Source organism: Equus quagga, unplaced genomic scaffold, assembly GCF_021613505.1.
Source record: "Equus quagga isolate Etosha38 unplaced genomic scaffold, UCLA_HA_Equagga_1.0 HiC_scaffold_7527_RagTag, whole genome shotgun sequence".
Lineage (NCBI taxonomy): Eukaryota > Metazoa > Chordata > Mammalia > Perissodactyla > Equidae > Equus > Equus quagga.
Window position 1 is genome coordinate 1,748 of NW_025794549.1, and position 18,903 is coordinate 20,650.

Consider the following 18,903-nt stretch of genomic DNA (forward strand, 5'->3'; position numbering starts at 1 on the left):
AATAGCCCAATATTTACAGAGCAGATCTGAAAACCCCTCCCTCTATGACTTGCTGCTGGGGAGAAGAGAGAGGCCAAGGCTAATCGGAATGCTCAAATTAGAAACACAAAGAAGCCACAGGGCCTCTCACACACAGTGAGACAAGTCCCATGGTGACACGTGATCAGCAACAAACGTCTAGCAAGCAAAGTGGAAGGAAGAGGACACTCCTGGGAAGTCCTTTGTGAAGACTGCCCTTCAGGTGACCTTGAAACAAGAGCATAAGCAAGAACTCAGGACTGTCTGGCAACTGGGACAAAGGCCGTAAGACCCAACGTGACAGAGCTAGCAGGTGACAATGTGTGGCAGAACTTCCACAGTACAGAGATAAACTCAGAATGGAGATGATTTCCCGGGCACACCTGCCTAAGGGATACCATAAGGAGAGATTAACCACTGATATCAGAAATCAATGTGCAACATTTCTTGTCAGTTTTGTTTTGTTTTTGAGGACGATTAGCCCTGAGCTAACATCTGCTGCCAATCGTCCTCTTTTTGCTGAGGAAGACTGGCCCTGAGCTAACATCCGTGCCCATCTTCCTCCACTTTATATGTGGGATGCCTACCACAGCATGGCTTGCCAAGCGGTGCCATGTCTGCACCCAGGATCCAGGCTGGTGAACCCCTGGCCACCGAAGCGGAACGTGTGAACTTAACCGCTGTGCCCCCATGCTGTGATTCTTAAAGAGAGCTATTGTCCTAAAGTCTGTGAACTGAGAGGGCTGCACTAGACTCTCTCTCTCTTAAAGCGGTACTAGAGTGACATCCACTGGCCAAACAGCTGTAGTGGCCATGTGAGAAAGCTGACCTCTGGTGAATGACTGAGAGGGACACGGGGTACACACGACACATCTACCCAAAGACCAATCATTTCCACCTTTAAAACTTACAGCCATTCTTGCATACATTTTTTCATGTTATTTTTATCAATCTACGCCACATATGCTGAGCCAGATTGGCAAAAATTAAAAAGCTGCCAATACACTCTTTCAGTGAGGCTGTGGGAAAACAGGTATTTTCATGACGCAAAATGTTACAATCCCTCTGAAAGGAGGTTTGGCAATACCTAAAAAATCGCATATGCATTGATTCTTTGGCCCAGCAATTGCACTGTAGCCTGAAGACAAACTCCCAACACATAAAAATGCTTTTGCACAAGATTATGTATTGCAATGTGATTTACAATTGCAAAAACTGAAAACTTAATAAATGCCCAAATGTAGGAGAGTAGTTGAATAAACTGTGGTACCAACACACAATACAGTACTATGCAGGTATAAAAAAAGAACAAGTAAGATCTACGTGAGCGGAGGGGGGTGCTTTCAGGATGTATCATTAGGCGGAGAGAAACAACTTTGAACAACTGGCATCTATATTGATGCTGTTTTTTGACCTAACCCAGGAGGAAATTTAAGTTTTTAGTGCTAGGAATTTGTGGTGAGTCAGGAATGGTAGCTATGGACGAGGAGGGCATTTCAAGCCAGGCTCCTTCCCTGGGCCAGTCCTCCTGACATACTCATAAAGCAATCTATTTGGGGCAGGTCACTTTTCTAGATAGACAGATGGGTTTAGGTGTCTGAACTGAATCACGCAGAGACTCTGCCATGTTGCAGTACTCACAGACAAATCACGCGTGAATAGACGACAGCAGGTGGACCAGAGCCTAGTAAGTTTGTCCACTCCAAGGTTTTACCCTGATCTGTCTGACACGAGTGTGTGTTGATTTAGATTGCAGGCTCAGCGTAGGGAAGGCCGTACTCCTTCCCGAATTGTGGGCCCCGCCCGCCCCTGTGGACGTGTGCTCACCTCTCCCTTCCTCCTGCTGTTCTTCCAACAGGCTGGTTATTTTAATTTAATTTTTTCTCATCTTTCCTTTGCTCACTTTGAATTTCAGAGGTAACTTTGTTGTATAGTTTTTTTTTTATAGTACTAACTTTATAGATTTGTTTATTCTATTAAGCCGTGGGCTGCTTAATATTTTTCTTGAAAAAAAAAAAAAAAGGAAAAGCCGCCTGTGCTGCAGGAACGGGGCGCTGCAGGGCCATGCTGCAGGCCGGGGTGGGAGCCCTGGAGCGAGCCCGGGAGAGCTGGAGGCTGTCTCTCCTGCGCCATCTAGTGGCAAAGCTGAACATTGCGCCCGTTAGCAAAGGAAATCGATTCAAGTTTTCATAGACTAGGTGAGAAGGACGAACTTGGAGCTGAGACAGTAAATGCATGACCTGCATAAGAAGTGTCTGTATGTACTTCCTATGGCTGTTCCCCCAACTGCTTAATTTTTTCTTGGAATATTTTCTCATCTTTGTCTTTCTCTTCCTCAATATGTAATTCATAAGTATGTGCACAGTTTTTTCATTGCTTAACATGTACATATAAATCTATTTTTTCTTTCGCCAAGCTGGAGTGTTCCTTTAAACTTTTCCAGTTAGAAAATATAATATTATCTGTTTTTTCCTGACCCCCTTCACGTGACATGAGAGAGAAAAAATATAATTTTATTTTTGAATTTAGTCTAACATAGACTCCCATATCCGTGGTAGATAAATAGACAGATATACAGGTAGAGGTAGGCATATGGATGAATGCATAGCTGGACACATACAGAAAGAGAAAAATAGAAATAGACTGAAAGATGAATGCTTACGTAGATAAAAATATTCATAGTAGGAGAGACATATCTTTATTAAACATTAAAGACTGTAGGCCATAAATTTAACTATTGGTGTTAGCAATTTGGGGTAATCAGGGATGGCATTCCATCCCGGGCACGGCACCTATCTTCGCTCCCAGCCTTCCTCCTCTCCATCCTGACGTCCTCGCCCGTTTAGTGTCTTTGGGGGCAGTATCTTCTCCTTACTTAGTGTCTTCTCCTTATTCAACTGGTTTTCAAAACAGACACGGAGAATGTGCCAGTCAGGGGGTCATCCTTCCTCGTACACCTCACAGCCGTGCACAGACAGCTCCCACAGTCACCCTGGGATCCAAGAGCTGAGAGCTCTCCCTTCCCATTTTATACTCTTCCCAGCAGGGATCTCACGTGCTTCTGTGGGACACGCTCATGTTTACTTTCTAATGCTGTTTTCCCAAGGGGCTGATTATGCCATTGGTAATTTTTCTTATCTTTTTCTCCTTATTTTGTAATTCTGTATTGCTTCTCTCTTTATTATTGTTTTGCCATATTGCCTCATATATTTCTAATATTTCTATAGAATTTTGCACTTTCAGTGAATTTTTTATTCAGTGGACTAGTCATACATATTAATAATGTCACACTTTCACAATCTCTTTTCTCCTTGTAACCAGTTGTTTAAAATAGGGTGTCCCGTAATTGCCTGTCTGCTCTTTGTTCTCTCGCTAAGTTGTACTGTAACCCAGTGAATTATTTATTCTGCTCCTTCAGGACTCAAGCTTGCCATAAACAGATGAGGAAAACAACAGAATTATTCCGTTGGAAGTGAATAAAACAAATCTAAATGGCTCTTAGTTGTTTTGCTAGACAACAGAAAGCACTATTAAGTATTGAGCAGGCAAACAGTCTTTCAGATCTTCAAAAAGAGTCTGGCCTCAGAGGGTCGGACCTGTAGAGGCTGCTCTGTGGCTGTAGTCACTTTAGATGTGGCACTTTGCATCCAAAAAGCATTAAGACTAGTATTTACTGCTCACTGTAATTCATATATTTAACAAGTTATTTTATTGAGGTCATAATAGTTTATAACATGGTGAAATCCCAGTTGTGCATTATTGTCAGTCACCATACGTATGTGCCCCTTCACCCCTTATGCCCACTCCCAACCCTCTGCACCACTGGTAACCACTGAACTGCTCTCTTTGTCCGTGTGTTTGTTTATCTTCCACATATGCGTGAAATCATACAGTGTTAGTCTTTCTCTGTCTGGCTTATTTCACTTAACGTAACATCCTCAAGGTCCATCCATGTCGCTGCAAATGGGATGATTTTGTCTTTTTTATGGCTGAATAGTATTCCATTGCATATATATACACCACATCTTCTTTACCAATCATCAGTTGATGGGCACTTGGGCTGCTTCCACCTCTTGGCTATTGTGGATAATGCTGCAGTGAACATAAGAGTGCATAAGTCTATTTGTATTGTTGATTTCAAGTTCTTTGAATAAACACTAGGAGTGGGATAGCTGGGTCATATCGTATTTCTATTTTTAATTTTTTCAGAAATCTCCATACTCTTTTCCATAGTGGCTGCACCAGTTTGCATTTCCACCAGCAGTGTAGGAGGGTTCCCTTTTCTCCACACCCTCTCCAACATTTGTTATTTTTTGTCTTGGTAATTATAGCCATTCTAACATGTGTAAAGGGATATTTCACTGTAGTTTTGATTTGCATTTCCCTGATGATTAGTGATGTTGAACATCTTTCCCTGTGCCTGTTGGCCATCTGTACATCTTCTTTGAAAAAATGTCTGTTCTTATCCTCTGCCCATTGTTTTGATTTGTTTGTTTGTTTTTTTGTTGTTGAGTTGTGTGAGTTCTTTATATATTTTGGAGACTAATACCTTGTCAGTTATATGATTTGCAAATATTTTCTCCAAGTTGGTGGGTTGTCTTTTCATTTGTTCCTGGTTTCCTCTGCCTTGCAGAAGCTCTTTAGTCTGATGTAGTCCCATTTGTTTACTTTTTCTTTTGTTTCCCTTGCCTGAGTAGACAGGATATTTGAAAAGATGCTTCTAACACCGATGTCAAAGAGTGTACTGCCTATATTTTCTCCTAGGGGTTTTATGGTTTCACATCTTACCCACAAGTCTGTAATCCATTTTGAATTAATTTTTGTGTGTGGCAAAAGATATTGGCCTACTTTCATTCTGTTGCATGTGACTGTCCAGTTTTCCTCACACCATTTATTGAAGAGACTTTCCTTTCTCCATTGTATGTTCTTGGCTCCTTTGTCAAAGATTAGCTCTCTGTAGATGTGCAGTTTTATTCCTGGGCTTTCAATTCTGTTTATTGATCTGTGTGTCTGTTTTTCTACCAGTACCATGCTGTTTTGATTACTATGGTTTTGTAGTATATTTTGAAGTCAAGGATTGTGATGCTTCCAGCTTTGTTCCTTTTTCTCAGGATTCCTTTAGCTTTTCAGGGTCTTTTGTTGTCCCATATGAATTTTAGGATTCTTTGTTCTATTTCCGTGAAGAATGTCACTGGGCTTCTAATTGGGATTGCATTGAATCTGCAGATTGCTTTAGGTAGTATGGACATTTTAACTACATTTATTCTTCCAATCCATGTGCATGGAATATCATTCCATTTCTTCATGTTATCATTGACTTCCTTCAATAATGTCTTATTGTTTTCATTGTATAGATCTTTCACTTCCTTGGTTAAATTTATTCCTTGATATTTTATTCTTTTTGTGGCAATTGTAAATGGGATTGTATTCTTGAGTTCTGTTTCTGTTAGTTCGTTATGAGAGTATAGAAATACAACTGATCTTTTTAAGTTGATTTTATAGCCTGCAATTTTGCTGTTCTTATTATTTCTAATAGGAGGGAGAGGAGATCGACCTGCCTCCTTCCACGGCCTCCCAGGGGGGTCCAGCACCCTCACCTTCAGAGGTATGACTATATGGATCTCTCAGATGTCTATTGTGTTGTGTGAATGTCCTCTGTTGGTTTATCAGTGTCCTTTTCATTGTTTCTTGGTGGGGTGGGGGGAGACTAAGGGAAGAGCTCACTTTGCCATGATGCTGATGTCATGCCTCCATATTTTTTTACATGAGGACATTAACACACTTAACATCCCATAACCACCCTGGCATCCCAATGAAGGATGCAGGTCACAAATACGATTATTACTGATGGGAAAATACAGGTACAGAAATGTGAAATGAGCCAAAATCACATAGTATCTTTTCTTATTGAAAAAGCACTTTTATTTGAAGCAAATTTTTAAATCATGCTTTATGAAGACATCACTTCAGTTTTATGTAATGCTATAGTTCTTTATAAATGAGTGAATTTTATATTCTGAGCAAAGGAGGTAGACATTCAGAGTGGACATCCTTGCAAATATATTGCTGAGAGAGAATGTTAATGAATGAGCTTTATCTGAGTCCCACAGCTGAGAGGGGAAGGAAGAGCTTTCTCAACACTGGGGAGAGTTAAAGGCAAGGTATTAGGCCAAATGTGTGGGAGACACAGATTCTCAGGTCATGACAGTAATGCCAAAAATAGAGAAAAAGGAAAAGAGTAAAGAAAGCCGTTACAGAATGGTTAGTAGATGAATGAGCCAAGGCTCCCCACACCTCCTACTGGATGCCTTCCCATTATTTGGGCCACGAGTTTGGTCAACTCAACACTAAAATATAAGAGCAATCTTATATTACTAAGGCATAGATTTTTCTTTTAAAATTAATACCTCATTCAAATAAGAATATACAAAATTTTCATTCCTGTGATTATATAAACTTGACCAGAGACTGTATTTTTCATGAGTTGATACATGGAAAAACTAGACAAATTATAGTCCCATAATTTAAATCAGTCTAGTTATTTTTTTATCAGATCTCCAAAGCCTTCCTTTGCTCATCTTCCACTGAGAGTCAATGAAGCTGACATGGCAGTTGATGTGATTTTGTACCCCTTTCTGTCTTTGCAAATGAAGCTGCTTTTGCCTGATATACCGCCAATCCTCCCCCACCCCCAATCTCCTCCATTCTTTCAGAGCAGACTCACTTATCCCTTCTTCTGGGCTCTCAAGCAGAAGCAGACACTCCTCCCTCTTGCCGCACTGCTGGTGGGGAGAGGCGGGGGTCAGGACGGGCCAGGGAGGGGAAGAAGGTATTGAAGAGGACTACGGGGTTTCCAGCTTGGCTTCTGCATAAGATGGAGATAAGGAGAATGTTTTGACCCACAAGGCCCTCGGGAGGAGTGGTAGGAAGTAAAGACTGACTCTAGAACTTAGATTTTTGAGAAAACTCTATCCCCTTTTCTGTCTATAGGTCTAACTTTGCTGCAGAGGCTGTAGCCATCCCTACACCAGTGAAATTGGCTCGTCGATCCAATGGCCTTCTGTCCCAGATGATACAAGCTATTCCTGTACCCTCACTCATTCTCATTTTTCCATCACTCAGTAGTTATAAAATAAGTGCAATTTGCTTGACTAATAATAGGACAATGCACGTAGACTGAGGAAGTTTACCGTGTAGGCAGGAATGGGTTTTTCCATGGCAGTAAGCTTTCCTTGTTACACCACTCGCTAGTACAACTCTTTCCTGGTTTAAGGGACTCAGCCATTCACTGAAGCGATTTTCAAGCTGGGCCCTGAACTAGCGTTTGAGATACAAAGATGTGCAAGGCTCTCAGTGGTCAAAGTCTGGTGGACATAATTTCGGACTTACAGAAAGGCTGTAGAACTGGTACAAAGCATTCCCACATGTCCTGTGCTCAGATCCCCCACATGTTAACATTTTACATGTGTTCCCTTTCTCTCTGTCTGTACATACACATGTGTATACACACATTTTTTAAACCATTTGAGAGTAAGGTACATGCAAGTATGTTGTCTCTTGGCTTCTGAATTTCTCAGTCAGTGTCTGTTTTCTAAAATGAAGTATTTTCTCTTTCATAACCACAGTATAATAGTCAAAATCAAAAAATTATTATCGATAAAGTACAAATTAATCATAAACCTTATTCAGATTGTGTCAACTGCGCCAACAGTGTTCCTTAGAGCTCAAGTGCTGCATTCAGTTGTCATGTCTCTTTAGCCTGCTGTCATCAGGATCAGTGCCTTAGTCTTTTATGACATTGACTTTTTTGAGGAATTTTGTAGAATGTCCCTCAACTTGGATTTGTCTGATGTTTCCTCACAATTAGATTTAGGCATGAACTTTGGGTGGGTATACCACAGAGGGGTGCGTTCATCTCAGAGCATAATATCAAGAGGCGCATGACGTCAGTTTGTCTCAATACTGGTTAATGTTGATTTGATCACTTGGTTAAGGTGGTGTGTGCCAGGTTTCTGCACTAGGTTTCTCTTTATAATTAACAAATGCCTTGTGAAGAGATATTTTGAGACTATGGATATATCTTATCCCTCCTCAAACTTTCACCACTGATTTTAGCAACCACTGATGATTCTTGCTTGAATCAATTACCATCATGGTCGCCACATGGCGACATTCTACTTCATCAGGCCTTCTACATTTATGAATTGGCTTTCCACTGTGAGGAAGAGTGTTCCCTTCTCTCCCAAGCGTGTGTTTGTTTAGCATTCATCCCAGGTCCAAGGCAAGAATGTACCCTATCTCCACTGCTATCCAACATGGCACTGGCGGTGTCAGCTAGTGCAATTAGATAGATGATGTCCAGCCCTCTGCCTCCCAAATGCACCTACCCCTGAACTCCATATTTCCCAAAGCCCTAGAGATGATCAACAGCCTGCTCTGCTTGGTGAGACTGTGCCTACCCACACAGCCCCCGCTTACTGGAGTACACAGTAAATCCAATTTGTCTTTGCCAGTTCAGATATTGGCTGGTTGTCTCATCATCCTTTGAGAAAACTAACTGAAAAGATCCCAAACTGAAAGGATCATTCTGACAGCTGTGTGGGCAACACATCATAGAAATGCGACAGTGGAAGTAGGGAACCCAGGTAAGGCTGTTGAAAATCTTGTGGGGGAAGCAAACCCTTGATTTATGAAAAAAGGGATACATTTACACTAAAAAACTATACGGAAAAACATAGCACAAAGATAGTCAAAAGAAATATTTGCAACCCACACACCACTGACAACTTCATCAACAAGAGACAGACACTGACTCATCTGAAAAACATGAGCAAGATTATGAAGAGAATTCCCAGAAAATATAAGTTGCTATTAATTGTATAAAGAGAGTCAACCTCACTCTGTATAATAGAAATGAAAACTGAGACTGCACTATGATGGCCATTTTTCACTTATTAGATTTGCAAAGACCAAAAATCTGATAACAAGTTGGATCGGGGATGGTGTGGGGAACAGGTTCTTCCCAGCGCTGTTGGTGGGGCTGTAGATTCGTGCAATTTTTAACGGGAACAATTTGACACTACCTAACAAAATTTTAAAAGCATACCTATTTGACCTAGCAATGTTACTTTCAGGAATTTATCATAAAGGTAAAGGCAACGTGTGAAATGACCATTGTCCAGACCGTCCAGTGCAGTGCTCAGTATAGTAGTTTGGAAACAAATGTCCATCAGTAGGGGACTTGCTAAATAATGTATAATACACCCACACAAAAGAATCCTTTGCATCTGTCAAAAAAAAAATGAAGACAATCTCTAGGTATATTGTTGGGTTGAAAGGAAAAAAAGCTGTGTGTGATAGCTCTGGAAGGATGCAGAAGAATCTAGAAAGGTGATTACTTTCCCAGAGTACTGGCCATAGGGAGGCAGAAAAGGCTTGCTTTGAGCTCTATTCTCTTTGGTAGTGTTTGAATGTCATATCAGGTATATGTATTTCTCATTAAAAACAAGCAAAATAGAAAAATGTAAAGGGGTGTTGCAGCTGTCCAGCTGATCCCAATCTGTTAAGAACAGTAGTGGTGGAGAGCACGGATTCAGCAGATGTTTGGGAGGAAAGTTGATGAGACAACTCCAAAGGCGGAGCAGACATGGGAGATGAGGTGAGTAAGCCATCCAGGACGGCTGCTGTAGCTGGTGGAGAGCTGTGCCGTCTGCTTCGCCGCAGAGACTTAGGGAGGAACAGCTCCAGCACGTGAGACAGTGCAAGGATTCCGTTTTGGCTATGTGCAGTCTGAGATGCCTGATAGTCATCCATGTGGAGATGTCAAATAGGCAGTTGGAATAGGAGTCTTATTGCTCAAAAAAGGAGTCTGGAATGGAGGTATTTTGGAGGCATTGGCACATAAATCAGCACTGATAAAATAGAAATATAATGTAAGCCACATACGTAATTTAAAATTTTCTAGGAGCCACATTGCAAAGTAAAAGCAGGTGAAATTAATTATGATATATTCCATTGACCCAATATATGTAAATATTATCATTTTAACATGTAATCAGTGTAAAAATTAACAAGATATTTTATTTTTTTCATACGAAGTCTCTGAAATATGGTGTGTATTTTATACTTACAGCACATCTCAATTAGGACTAGCCACATTTAAAGTGCTCAATAGCCGCACACAGCAATGGCACAGAGATAGTGATGATGTTTAAAGCTATGGGACCAGATAAGTGGAAGGGCCTTGGAGCGCTTAAACATTTAGAGTTCAGGCAGAAGGGGAGGAGCTGACAAAAGAGACAGCAAATGAGCCCAGTAAAGTAGGAGGAAATCAAGGCAAGCGCAGTATCAAGGGGCCATGAGGAAGGGGCTGTCAACTCTATCAACTGATGCTGAGAAGTCAAGTCAGATGAGGACAAGGAAGTGAACACTGTGATTGGGAAGATGGAGTTAGTCATCTTGGTAAGACAGTTCCACGAGACTGGGGGCTCCTCCTGTGGAGGAGAAGAGAGAATGGGAGGTGGACAGTGGAGACGGCACAGACATCTCAAACGCAACGCATTCCAAATGATCTGCCTCGCCTGGCCCTCTCCCCTAGTCTTCCAATATTCTCATCTCTATGGGGGCTCACACTAGAAACTGATACCGAACCTGAAGTGAGTGCGCTCACCCGTTGCCCAGCAAGCCAATCTCTGACACCAGGTGTGGCGGAAGAAAGTAGGAATTTTATTTTTGCACAGCACTGAGCAAGGAGAGAGGGCAGCTAACACTGAAATCCCAAACTCCCCGAAAAGCTAAAGGGAAGGGCTTTTATTTGGGGTTTTAGGTAGGGGAGGGGGAGCATATGGCCTTGCTGGTTGGAGCTTTCCCGGTGCCTGTCTTTGGCCTTGAGACACCTGCAGAGAGGAGGGAGCCCAGGACCTTGCTGGTCAGCAGGTTTCCCACCAGCCGGTATCTCTTTGCCGGGAGGAGATAATGAATCCAGGGGCTTGTCCTTGGCAGTGACTGTCTCCATGGAGGATAGTGGGTTCTGGAGCCAGGAAGCCAGAGAGTAAGCAGGGAATGAGTGTTTTGGTTTTAACCCCAGATATGCGGGGTTTAATGTGGGTAAACTGATATCAGGGTAGGTAACAAAACCTGGGGCACATTTTCAAGTCCTTCCTTTCTTTCAGACCTCATCTACTATTATTCAGAAAGTCATTTCCGTCTCACTTCCTATAATCTTGTTGTGCCGCCTTTGCTCCATCCCTATTTCCTCAGCACAGGCCCTTGCCACCTCTTATCTTCCTAATTGCTAATAATCCTTACGGTTATCCAACCTCCAGCCTTGTCACTCTCAAAATGATGTTGGCAAAGCCTGGGTGCACCCAGAAAGCGGGAGATCGGCTTGCGTGGCCAGACTGAATTTTTAAAAATACCAATCTTGCATTTTTGCTACCCTGCTGGAAATCCGTGCATGGCTCCTCACGGAACAGGTTTAGTGTTTCAACTCTCTTTAGAGTGTTCTGTTTGGAGTTTCTGCTCTCTCCTTCCCAGATCAATACAAACACGCGCACATCCAGCTCTGTTTTAGGCCTGCATCTTTATTATCCCTCCTACCATCCCCTCTGAAGGGCCCTCCCTCTTAACGAGGCACCATGACTGGCTCATTTTAACTAACCTGGTTTAGATATCAAATTCAGGGAGCTCCAGCACTCCCCACCCCCTCCCCCAAGGCTGGCTAAACTGAGCACCTGTTCCCCCTTTCCCAGCCATTTCTATAGAATTCGGTGCTTATTTCAGCCGCTGTTCTCGCCACATTCATCCATTCATCAAACTGTTTTTAAAGGATCAGTTCCTGTCGACGTCTCCATCTAAACCGTGAACCCTCCGAGGTCCGAGCCCCCGGCACGCGTAGGGACGGCGCTCAACCCAGTGCGGCCCAGGACCCCAAGGGGCTGCGCAGGAGCAGGAGGCGCGCGTGCCCGTGTCCTGACGCCCCGCACCGAGCAGGGGCGGGACCCGAGCCCGCTCCGCTCCCGGCGGAGCCCCGCCCCGCAGCCCGCCCCGGCCAGCTGCGCGCCGGCCCGGCCCCGCCCACCACGTGCCCACGGCCACCCACGTGAGCGTAGCCCCGCGTGACCCCCGTGGCGTCACGTGCGCCGCGCCGCCATGTGACCGCACTCCGCCCTGGGCCGGCCGCTGTCGCTCGTTGGTGCCCGGCCGGCTCGATGGAGGAGGAGGAGGAGGAGGCGCGGGCGCTGCTGGCGGGCGGCCCCGGCGCGCCCAGCGCGCTGCCGACCCTCTGCGACCCCGGCCGCCTGGCGCACCGGCTGCTGGTGCTGCTGCTGATGTGCTTCCTGGGCTTCGGTGAGCCGGCGGCCGGGCCGGGGGCTGGGAGCCGAGCGTTCGCGGCTCCCCGGGAGCGCGAGGGCCGCGCCGAGCGCCCGCGGCTACGCGGCCGTCGTGCAGCTTCTGGCTGAGGCTCCTGGGCTCCCTTCCTTTCCCTTCGCGACCCCACCCGACCCTTGGACGTGCTAGCTAGCGGCGTCCCGAAGGTGGGGGCAGGGGACCGAGCCGGGCGCGTTTGTCCCGCGCCTTTGCTCTCCAGGAAGTCCTAGAGGCTAGCAGCTCGGGCCCGGGGCCGTAGACGTGAAGGAGCCCCTGAATGGGCAAGGTTCCTCTCTCAGGACACTTTGTTCCTAAGGAATTCAGGAAAGTTTAACTGTCCCCTCCTCTTTTTTGAATGAATAATTTGGTAGTCCTTCATAGGTGTGTCACCCTCCTTGGGGAAATGTAGGAGTCTGTCTGTCTGATGGCTTCAGTGGGTAGATGTGTCCTCTGCCTTTCCTCCACTGTGAAGCAATCTTTCTGGATTGGACTTGTGGTAGGCTTGGCGGTGTTTGGTTTCGGTTACAAAATCTGATGACTATGAAGGCAGTTTCCTGAGATAATTTAAAAACATCTGCCTGTGTTTCAGCGACATGCTAATGTCAGTATTTGGTGTCAAAATAACGAGTTTTTCAGGGGGCTCACTGGAACCAGTGTAATCAGTAGGTTTAGAAATACTATGGTGATAACTTTATGCTGGTGATGGAATATATAAGTAGGGATGAAGGATGCTTTGAGCTATAGTTTCTTGGCGGCTCTCTCTGTCCCCCTGCCCCCTTTGTGGAAAGATCATGCCCATCCATTAACCTTAAAATATGACATTGGTATCTCTTATGACGATTAAAACAGGAATCACAAATTTCTAGGTTTAGGAACAAAAAACAAGAACAACACAAAACACTTAAGATTGCTGCTACGGCAGCAGGCAGATTATTTTTGGTAAATTATAGTTATCTGCCTGGGTTTCAGACACCAGATTCATACTTTTCTAGTGACGCTTTTCTTTGTTTTGAACCAGTAGCTTCTGATATGTACTCTAGAGAGAGTTAATGGAGAAATGGAGGCGGTATTATCTTGTGGCCTGCAAAAATCTGTCAGTTATATTGCTTTAGAAATAAATCTGAGCGCGTGAATGTCATACCTCTCTCCACTTCTTTCTTACTCCCCAACAGACATTATTATTATGTTTCAATTTAATCCTTTAGACCTCTTTTTTCTCTTCATTTCTTCATTCTTGGTGGTGTCTTCGCTAAATTATTTGGTCTTGAGTGTTCTATTTGTAGAATTACAACTCTTGTTTCAAATATTGGTTTAGTCACAGTAGTTAAACTCCATTTTTCTGCTCTCAAAATAAGTGATGACTTCAGGTACCTTTGCTAGGAGAGTGTCCGTGAAATGTTTAGCGTTTGTGTTTTGCTAGCTTTAAATAAGGGGGAAGTATAGCTGCTTCGTGAGGATGCTAATAATAGACGTTATGCAGCATGATGCAAGTCAAGTGGAAGAACAGTTAGTTGTTGGTTAACTTCGTCCAGGTTCCCAGTATTTCCTCACTAATGATTTGTAAACCATCGGGCATGTTTTCTTTCCTTGTGTTTGGCTACAACCTGGAAAATATTAGCGGACAAGGAAGTGGTCCAAAATGTTTCCCTGGTGTCAGGCCCCGAGAGCCTAATGTAAACATTTAAAATCACCATTTGAGTAGTAATTGCAACTTGAGACTTGTGTGTGGGTAGTAGTATTACTGTAAACGATTTGCTCTTCCTTTTTCTAGGCAGCTATTTTTGCTATGATAATCCTGCTGCGCTTCGAAGTCAGTTTAAGCGGGTAAGTTGCTTTTTCACCTTTGTTCCTTTCGTTGACTCTGGAGCAGGTTTAGCTGTGGAGGCGTCGTCCCATCGCACGTTGCCTAGTCTGAAACAGTCTGATGAATCTGTGTTGACATCTCTGGCCACCAGATCTGTGCAGCAAGGAGTGTTCTTGAGTTGGAATGACTGGCCACAAGGAATTCATTTATGGCACTGATGACTTGATGTCGTTTCACACCTTAGATAAATAAAGTGCTGTTTCTACAATATTGCCAAAAAATATTAGCAGATTTTGCTGCATTTCACTCTTGCATTGTTATTATCTGAATGACAGATGATTTGGTAAGATAGCCTTTTGCTCTCTTAAATAAGTTTTTGTTGTTATTTCATTTATTAAATGTGGGTACTGATTGCAGAGTATTGTTTATATCAGTATTTTAGTCTGGTTTTAAAAAATTATGTTTGATGTTTAAAGTTTCTCCAGTATTTAGATAGTTTTTTTCTAAGTTTTTTGCTTTTGGGCAGGGAGAAATGCATGGATTGGTCCTTCACATTCTAGAATGAAAGGGAAAAAAGAAGAAGTTGGGAGCGGGTAGGAATAGGCTAGGATTCCCCTTTTCCATGTGGGGGGAGCCCCAGTACAGGTAGTCTATGGGGAGTAAGAATAGAGAAGACACAGGCAGATGCAGATGGAGGTGCTCCTGTAGTGGGGGATCTGATTGATCCTGGACTCCACGAAGCCTCTGAAATGGCATGTGGACTCAGGGGCTTCCCAGGGTTCCCAGGTGGGGCCATGGCCCTCAGGAGATTCTCAGAGCACTTAGCACAAATGATGAAGAAACTCCTACCCTACACAGAAAGAATGTTGTCATTGTTAGTTGCTAAACTTAACTGTTTGGAAAAAAATAGTTTTATTTTCTTTCCATATAGGATATGCAGGTGAATACCACGAAATTCATGCTGCTCTATGCCTGGTATTCTTGGCCCAATGTAGTTTTGTGTTTCTTTGGTGGCTTTTTGATAGACCGAGTGTTTGGAATACGGTAAGCTTGAAAAAAATCTCACCTATGGGTAAAATCTGATTATTAGGAAAACACAGAACTAGATTAAGGTATTTCTAAAAAGAACTGAATAAACGCTGTATTGATTATGATAATCTGCTTTATTATTTTTTTTATGATTTTTTTGTCTCTGGAATTGGTTTTTGAAACTTGGTGTTTCAGTTAAGGTTGGGATGAGTAAATGCTGCTCCCGGAATAAGGTAACTCAGTTCTCTAAAGGTAAATTATGCCCTCACTTGGAAGCAGGCACCCCAGGGTCTGAATCCCATTGTTCCCACTTGCTCAACTTCCCAGCTCCTCGGAGCTGTTGTAGCTTCCTGAGCTTCAGTTTCCTTATCGGTGAATATGGACGGTAATTCCTGCCTGACGAGGTGGTCGTGAGGACTGAGAGAGGTGGAGGTTCAGGGTTTGCACGTGCCTAGTATCGGCCTCTTCCAGCCCCAGAGAAATTTTCTCTTTCTGCCTTTCTTTGGACATGGAACTTTTTGTGACCGCTTCTGTTAGATGCTGAGGAAGGAGTAGCACTGTGAGCTCTGCCACTTTTCGTCCTTGTGATCGTGTGTGGTGTCAGTGTGTCGTTAAGAGGAATGTAGACTGGGAATGTTTTCAGAAGGCAGAGGGCAAAATGACGAGTTTTCCAGCCATGTCTGGTGGAAAAGAATTGAAGAAACTGTAAGTGTTTAGATTTGGGGACTAACTTTTAAACATTTTGAAGAGTTAAAGGAGGAATTAAATTTATTTCACTTGGTGTATAGGGATAGAATTAGCCTGAAACTTCACGGGGACAGATTCCACTTAGTACGATGAAGACTTTGCTTGGTCGGGTTGAGAGCATGGGCCGTGAATTGCCTTGGGACCACGGTGAGTTTCTAGTGCTGGAGAGCATTCAGTGAAATGTGGTATGGCCATTTCACCAGGATCTTGAGAGGGGTTTGAGTTTCTGAAGACGGTTTACTCCCCACATCTCTAAGGACTCTTCTAATGCCGGATGCTGTCACTCTGGGGAAACATTAATCAGATATTCAAAGTGTGCAACGTTAGAGGCAGATTTCTGGTTGTGTTAACATGGTTGGTATTTGTCCTTTTAAAAATAGTTTTTAGTTATCAAGAATTGTAACCACTTAATTTAGAATTCCTTGGAATCAATCCTAAACTTAATAGAAATTTTATAATGTCTCTTTTTAAATTGGAACGCTGGAAATTTCTTAAAGATTATTTAGTAGGTTTTTTTAAGAGGTGATAGTAGCTTAAATCATCATATGCCATTACTGAAGGCTCTAGAATCCCCTTAGAAGTCAAGACTTGTGTAGATTAGCATTCAGCCTAGGAAAGCTGCTCACTTTAGGGGCAGACCAGCACCTCATTTTCTTTCCTTGGAGGGAATGCGGAGGGGTCAAAGAAAACCAAAGTGAATTTTTACTGAAGGACTTGGTAACATCCTTTTAATTTACTCTGTCTCTCTCTCTCTCTCAGATGGGGCACCATTATTTTTAGCTGCTTTGTTTGCACTGGGCAGGTAAAAAAGGCCTAAACATTCACTGTCATTCGTTGACATTATGTGGCAGTGACTTTTGAGTTCTTGTCTAACTCCACCAGCAAAGATATGTTTAATGAATGCCTACTTAAGTAAGCAGAGTCCGTGCGTGCCCGTGCAGCATTCCACAAGGCCGTGTTAAGCAGGGTCTGTGTGCACCCGTGCAGCATACCACAAGGCCGTGTTAAGCAGGGTCTGTGTGTGCTTGTGCAGCATACCACAAGGCCATGTTAAGCAGGGTCCGTGTGTGCCTGTGCAGCATACCACAAGGCCGTGTTAAGCCTCGAGACAGACTAGCAGTGACATTCACTGAGAAGGAACATTACCACTGTTGTGGAAGTTGTGACGCATCGTAAGTTGCTATTTCTCTTGCATACCTTGAGTTTATTTTTGCACTGATTCTGCATTCTAGGTGGTGTTTGCTCTGGGTGGAATCTTTAATGCCTTTTGGCTGATGGAATTTGGAAGATTTGTGTTTGGGTAAGTTATGCATAATTTCATTTATTCTAATATATTATTGTTTTAGTGTTCATCTATCAGTTTATTAAACATTTACAAAAACTTGTCTCTTTTGGAGAATTACTTCGTATCCTTGAAATCTAGCTACATATAAATAAGGCTGTTCATTAGTTGTCTTAATTTTCCTTTAAAGTAAGCAGCGATGTTGAGTGGGCATGGTTGACTGTGTGGGACTTGAATATTAAATGCTTCCCCAGGAATGACAGTCTCCTGCGTGTTTGCTGTTGTGTTGAAGACTCTGGTTTAAACCTCGTTTAGAAAACTACAGACCATCGATTTCTAGGCTGGTGACTCAGGAAGATTTTGCTCTGTCTTAGTGGGTGAGGCACAGGTCCTTTTGGACGCTGTCAAGCATCTTGAATGAGCAACCAGTAGACCGATTGCCCCTCATGAATTTCGTGTTGTTCAGTGAGCCCATTCTGAGTCCACCCTTGGGCTTCCTGCCCTGAGGGACACAGATGACGTAACTTATTCAAGCTTTGCACAGGTACCAAAGACATGTAGCCATATGTGAGATACCCCAAAAAGTGCTCTAAGTGAGAGAGAAAAAATAAAATGTACATAAAAATATGAAAGGGATTCAGAGATGGAAGTGTCGTTGGAAGTGGCCTCATGGACCAAGTGGGCCTGACATCAGTGTAAGATTTGGGTTAGTAGAGGAGACAGGAGATGTCTTTGGACCAGGACAGAGTGGTGAGGAGGGCTCAGTGTTAGGATACGGAGGAGAGGAAACGCCTAACTCAAGGCCTGGAGCAGGGGATGATCAATATGTAGAACTTACAAAAGGAAAGTTAAAACCCGGGCGGTAGGAGAATGTTGAACATGGAGGGTATCGGCCTGAAAAGACGGAATATCTGTGCTTCCATAAAGTATGGACCACTCTCCCCACGTGAACGTTTTATATAGCATAGATGGTGATGTGGAACTCAGACTCCTTTTATTGCCTGTCGTGGGTATCACTGCGGCATGTCAAATTCCCCAACACTTAGCAGTTTAGAACCACCGTTACCTTGTGTGTGCGGGCTTTGTGGGTCAGGAATTTGGATTCCTGGGTTCAGGGTACAGCAGGGGCTGCTTATCTGTGCAGCTGATGTCTGGAGCCCCAGCTGGAGAGATTTGTGGAAGGCTAGGGGCTGGAATCATCTGAAAGCTCGTTGACTGTCATGTTTGGTGCCTGGGCTGGGATGACATGAAGACGAGCACTGCGGGCCGCAGCACCTAAACGTGGACTCTTTCTGTGGCTCGGCTTTCTCTTAGCGTGGCAGGCTCAGGGTGGACTTCTTACGAGGTGGCTCAGGGCTCCAAGTGTGAATGTTGGAGTGAAAAGGCAGATGTCACCTTTTATGACCCGGCCTTGGTGTCACACAGTGCTGCCCCGCCATGTTCTGTTCGTTGAAGCCATCACAAGCCCAGCTGGATGCAGGGGAGGGGCATAGACCTTTGATTAGAGGGGTGTCAAAATTTTAAACCTGCTGCATTGCTGACCGTGAAAAGCTGTGACTTTTCTTCCTTTCTTCATTTTTAGGATTGGTGGGGAGTCCTTAGCAGTTGCCCAGAATACATATGCTGTGAGTTGGTTTAAAGGCAAAGAATTAAA

The 18,903-nt window shown here is 43.7% G+C and overlaps 1 protein-coding gene across 2 annotated transcripts in view; it reads left to right on the top strand.

The window, feature by feature from the left end:
* The first annotated feature begins 12,178 nt into the window (after positions 1-12,178).
* The window catches only part of LOC124232554 (major facilitator superfamily domain-containing protein 1-like), a 7,871-nt gene continuing 1,146 nt past the window's right edge, over positions 12,179-18,903 (top strand). For both annotated transcript variants that reach the window (XM_046649510.1, XM_046649511.1), the window contains exons 1-4: positions 12,179-12,366; positions 14,159-14,211; positions 17,200-17,267; positions 18,832-18,890. In XM_046649510.1, the coding sequence (XP_046505466.1) occupies positions 12,228-12,366; positions 14,159-14,211; positions 17,200-17,267; positions 18,832-18,890 (319 nt within the window). In that variant the 5' untranslated portion in view covers positions 12,179-12,227. The remainder of the gene's footprint in view (positions 12,367-14,158; positions 14,212-17,199; positions 17,268-18,831; positions 18,891-18,903) is intronic.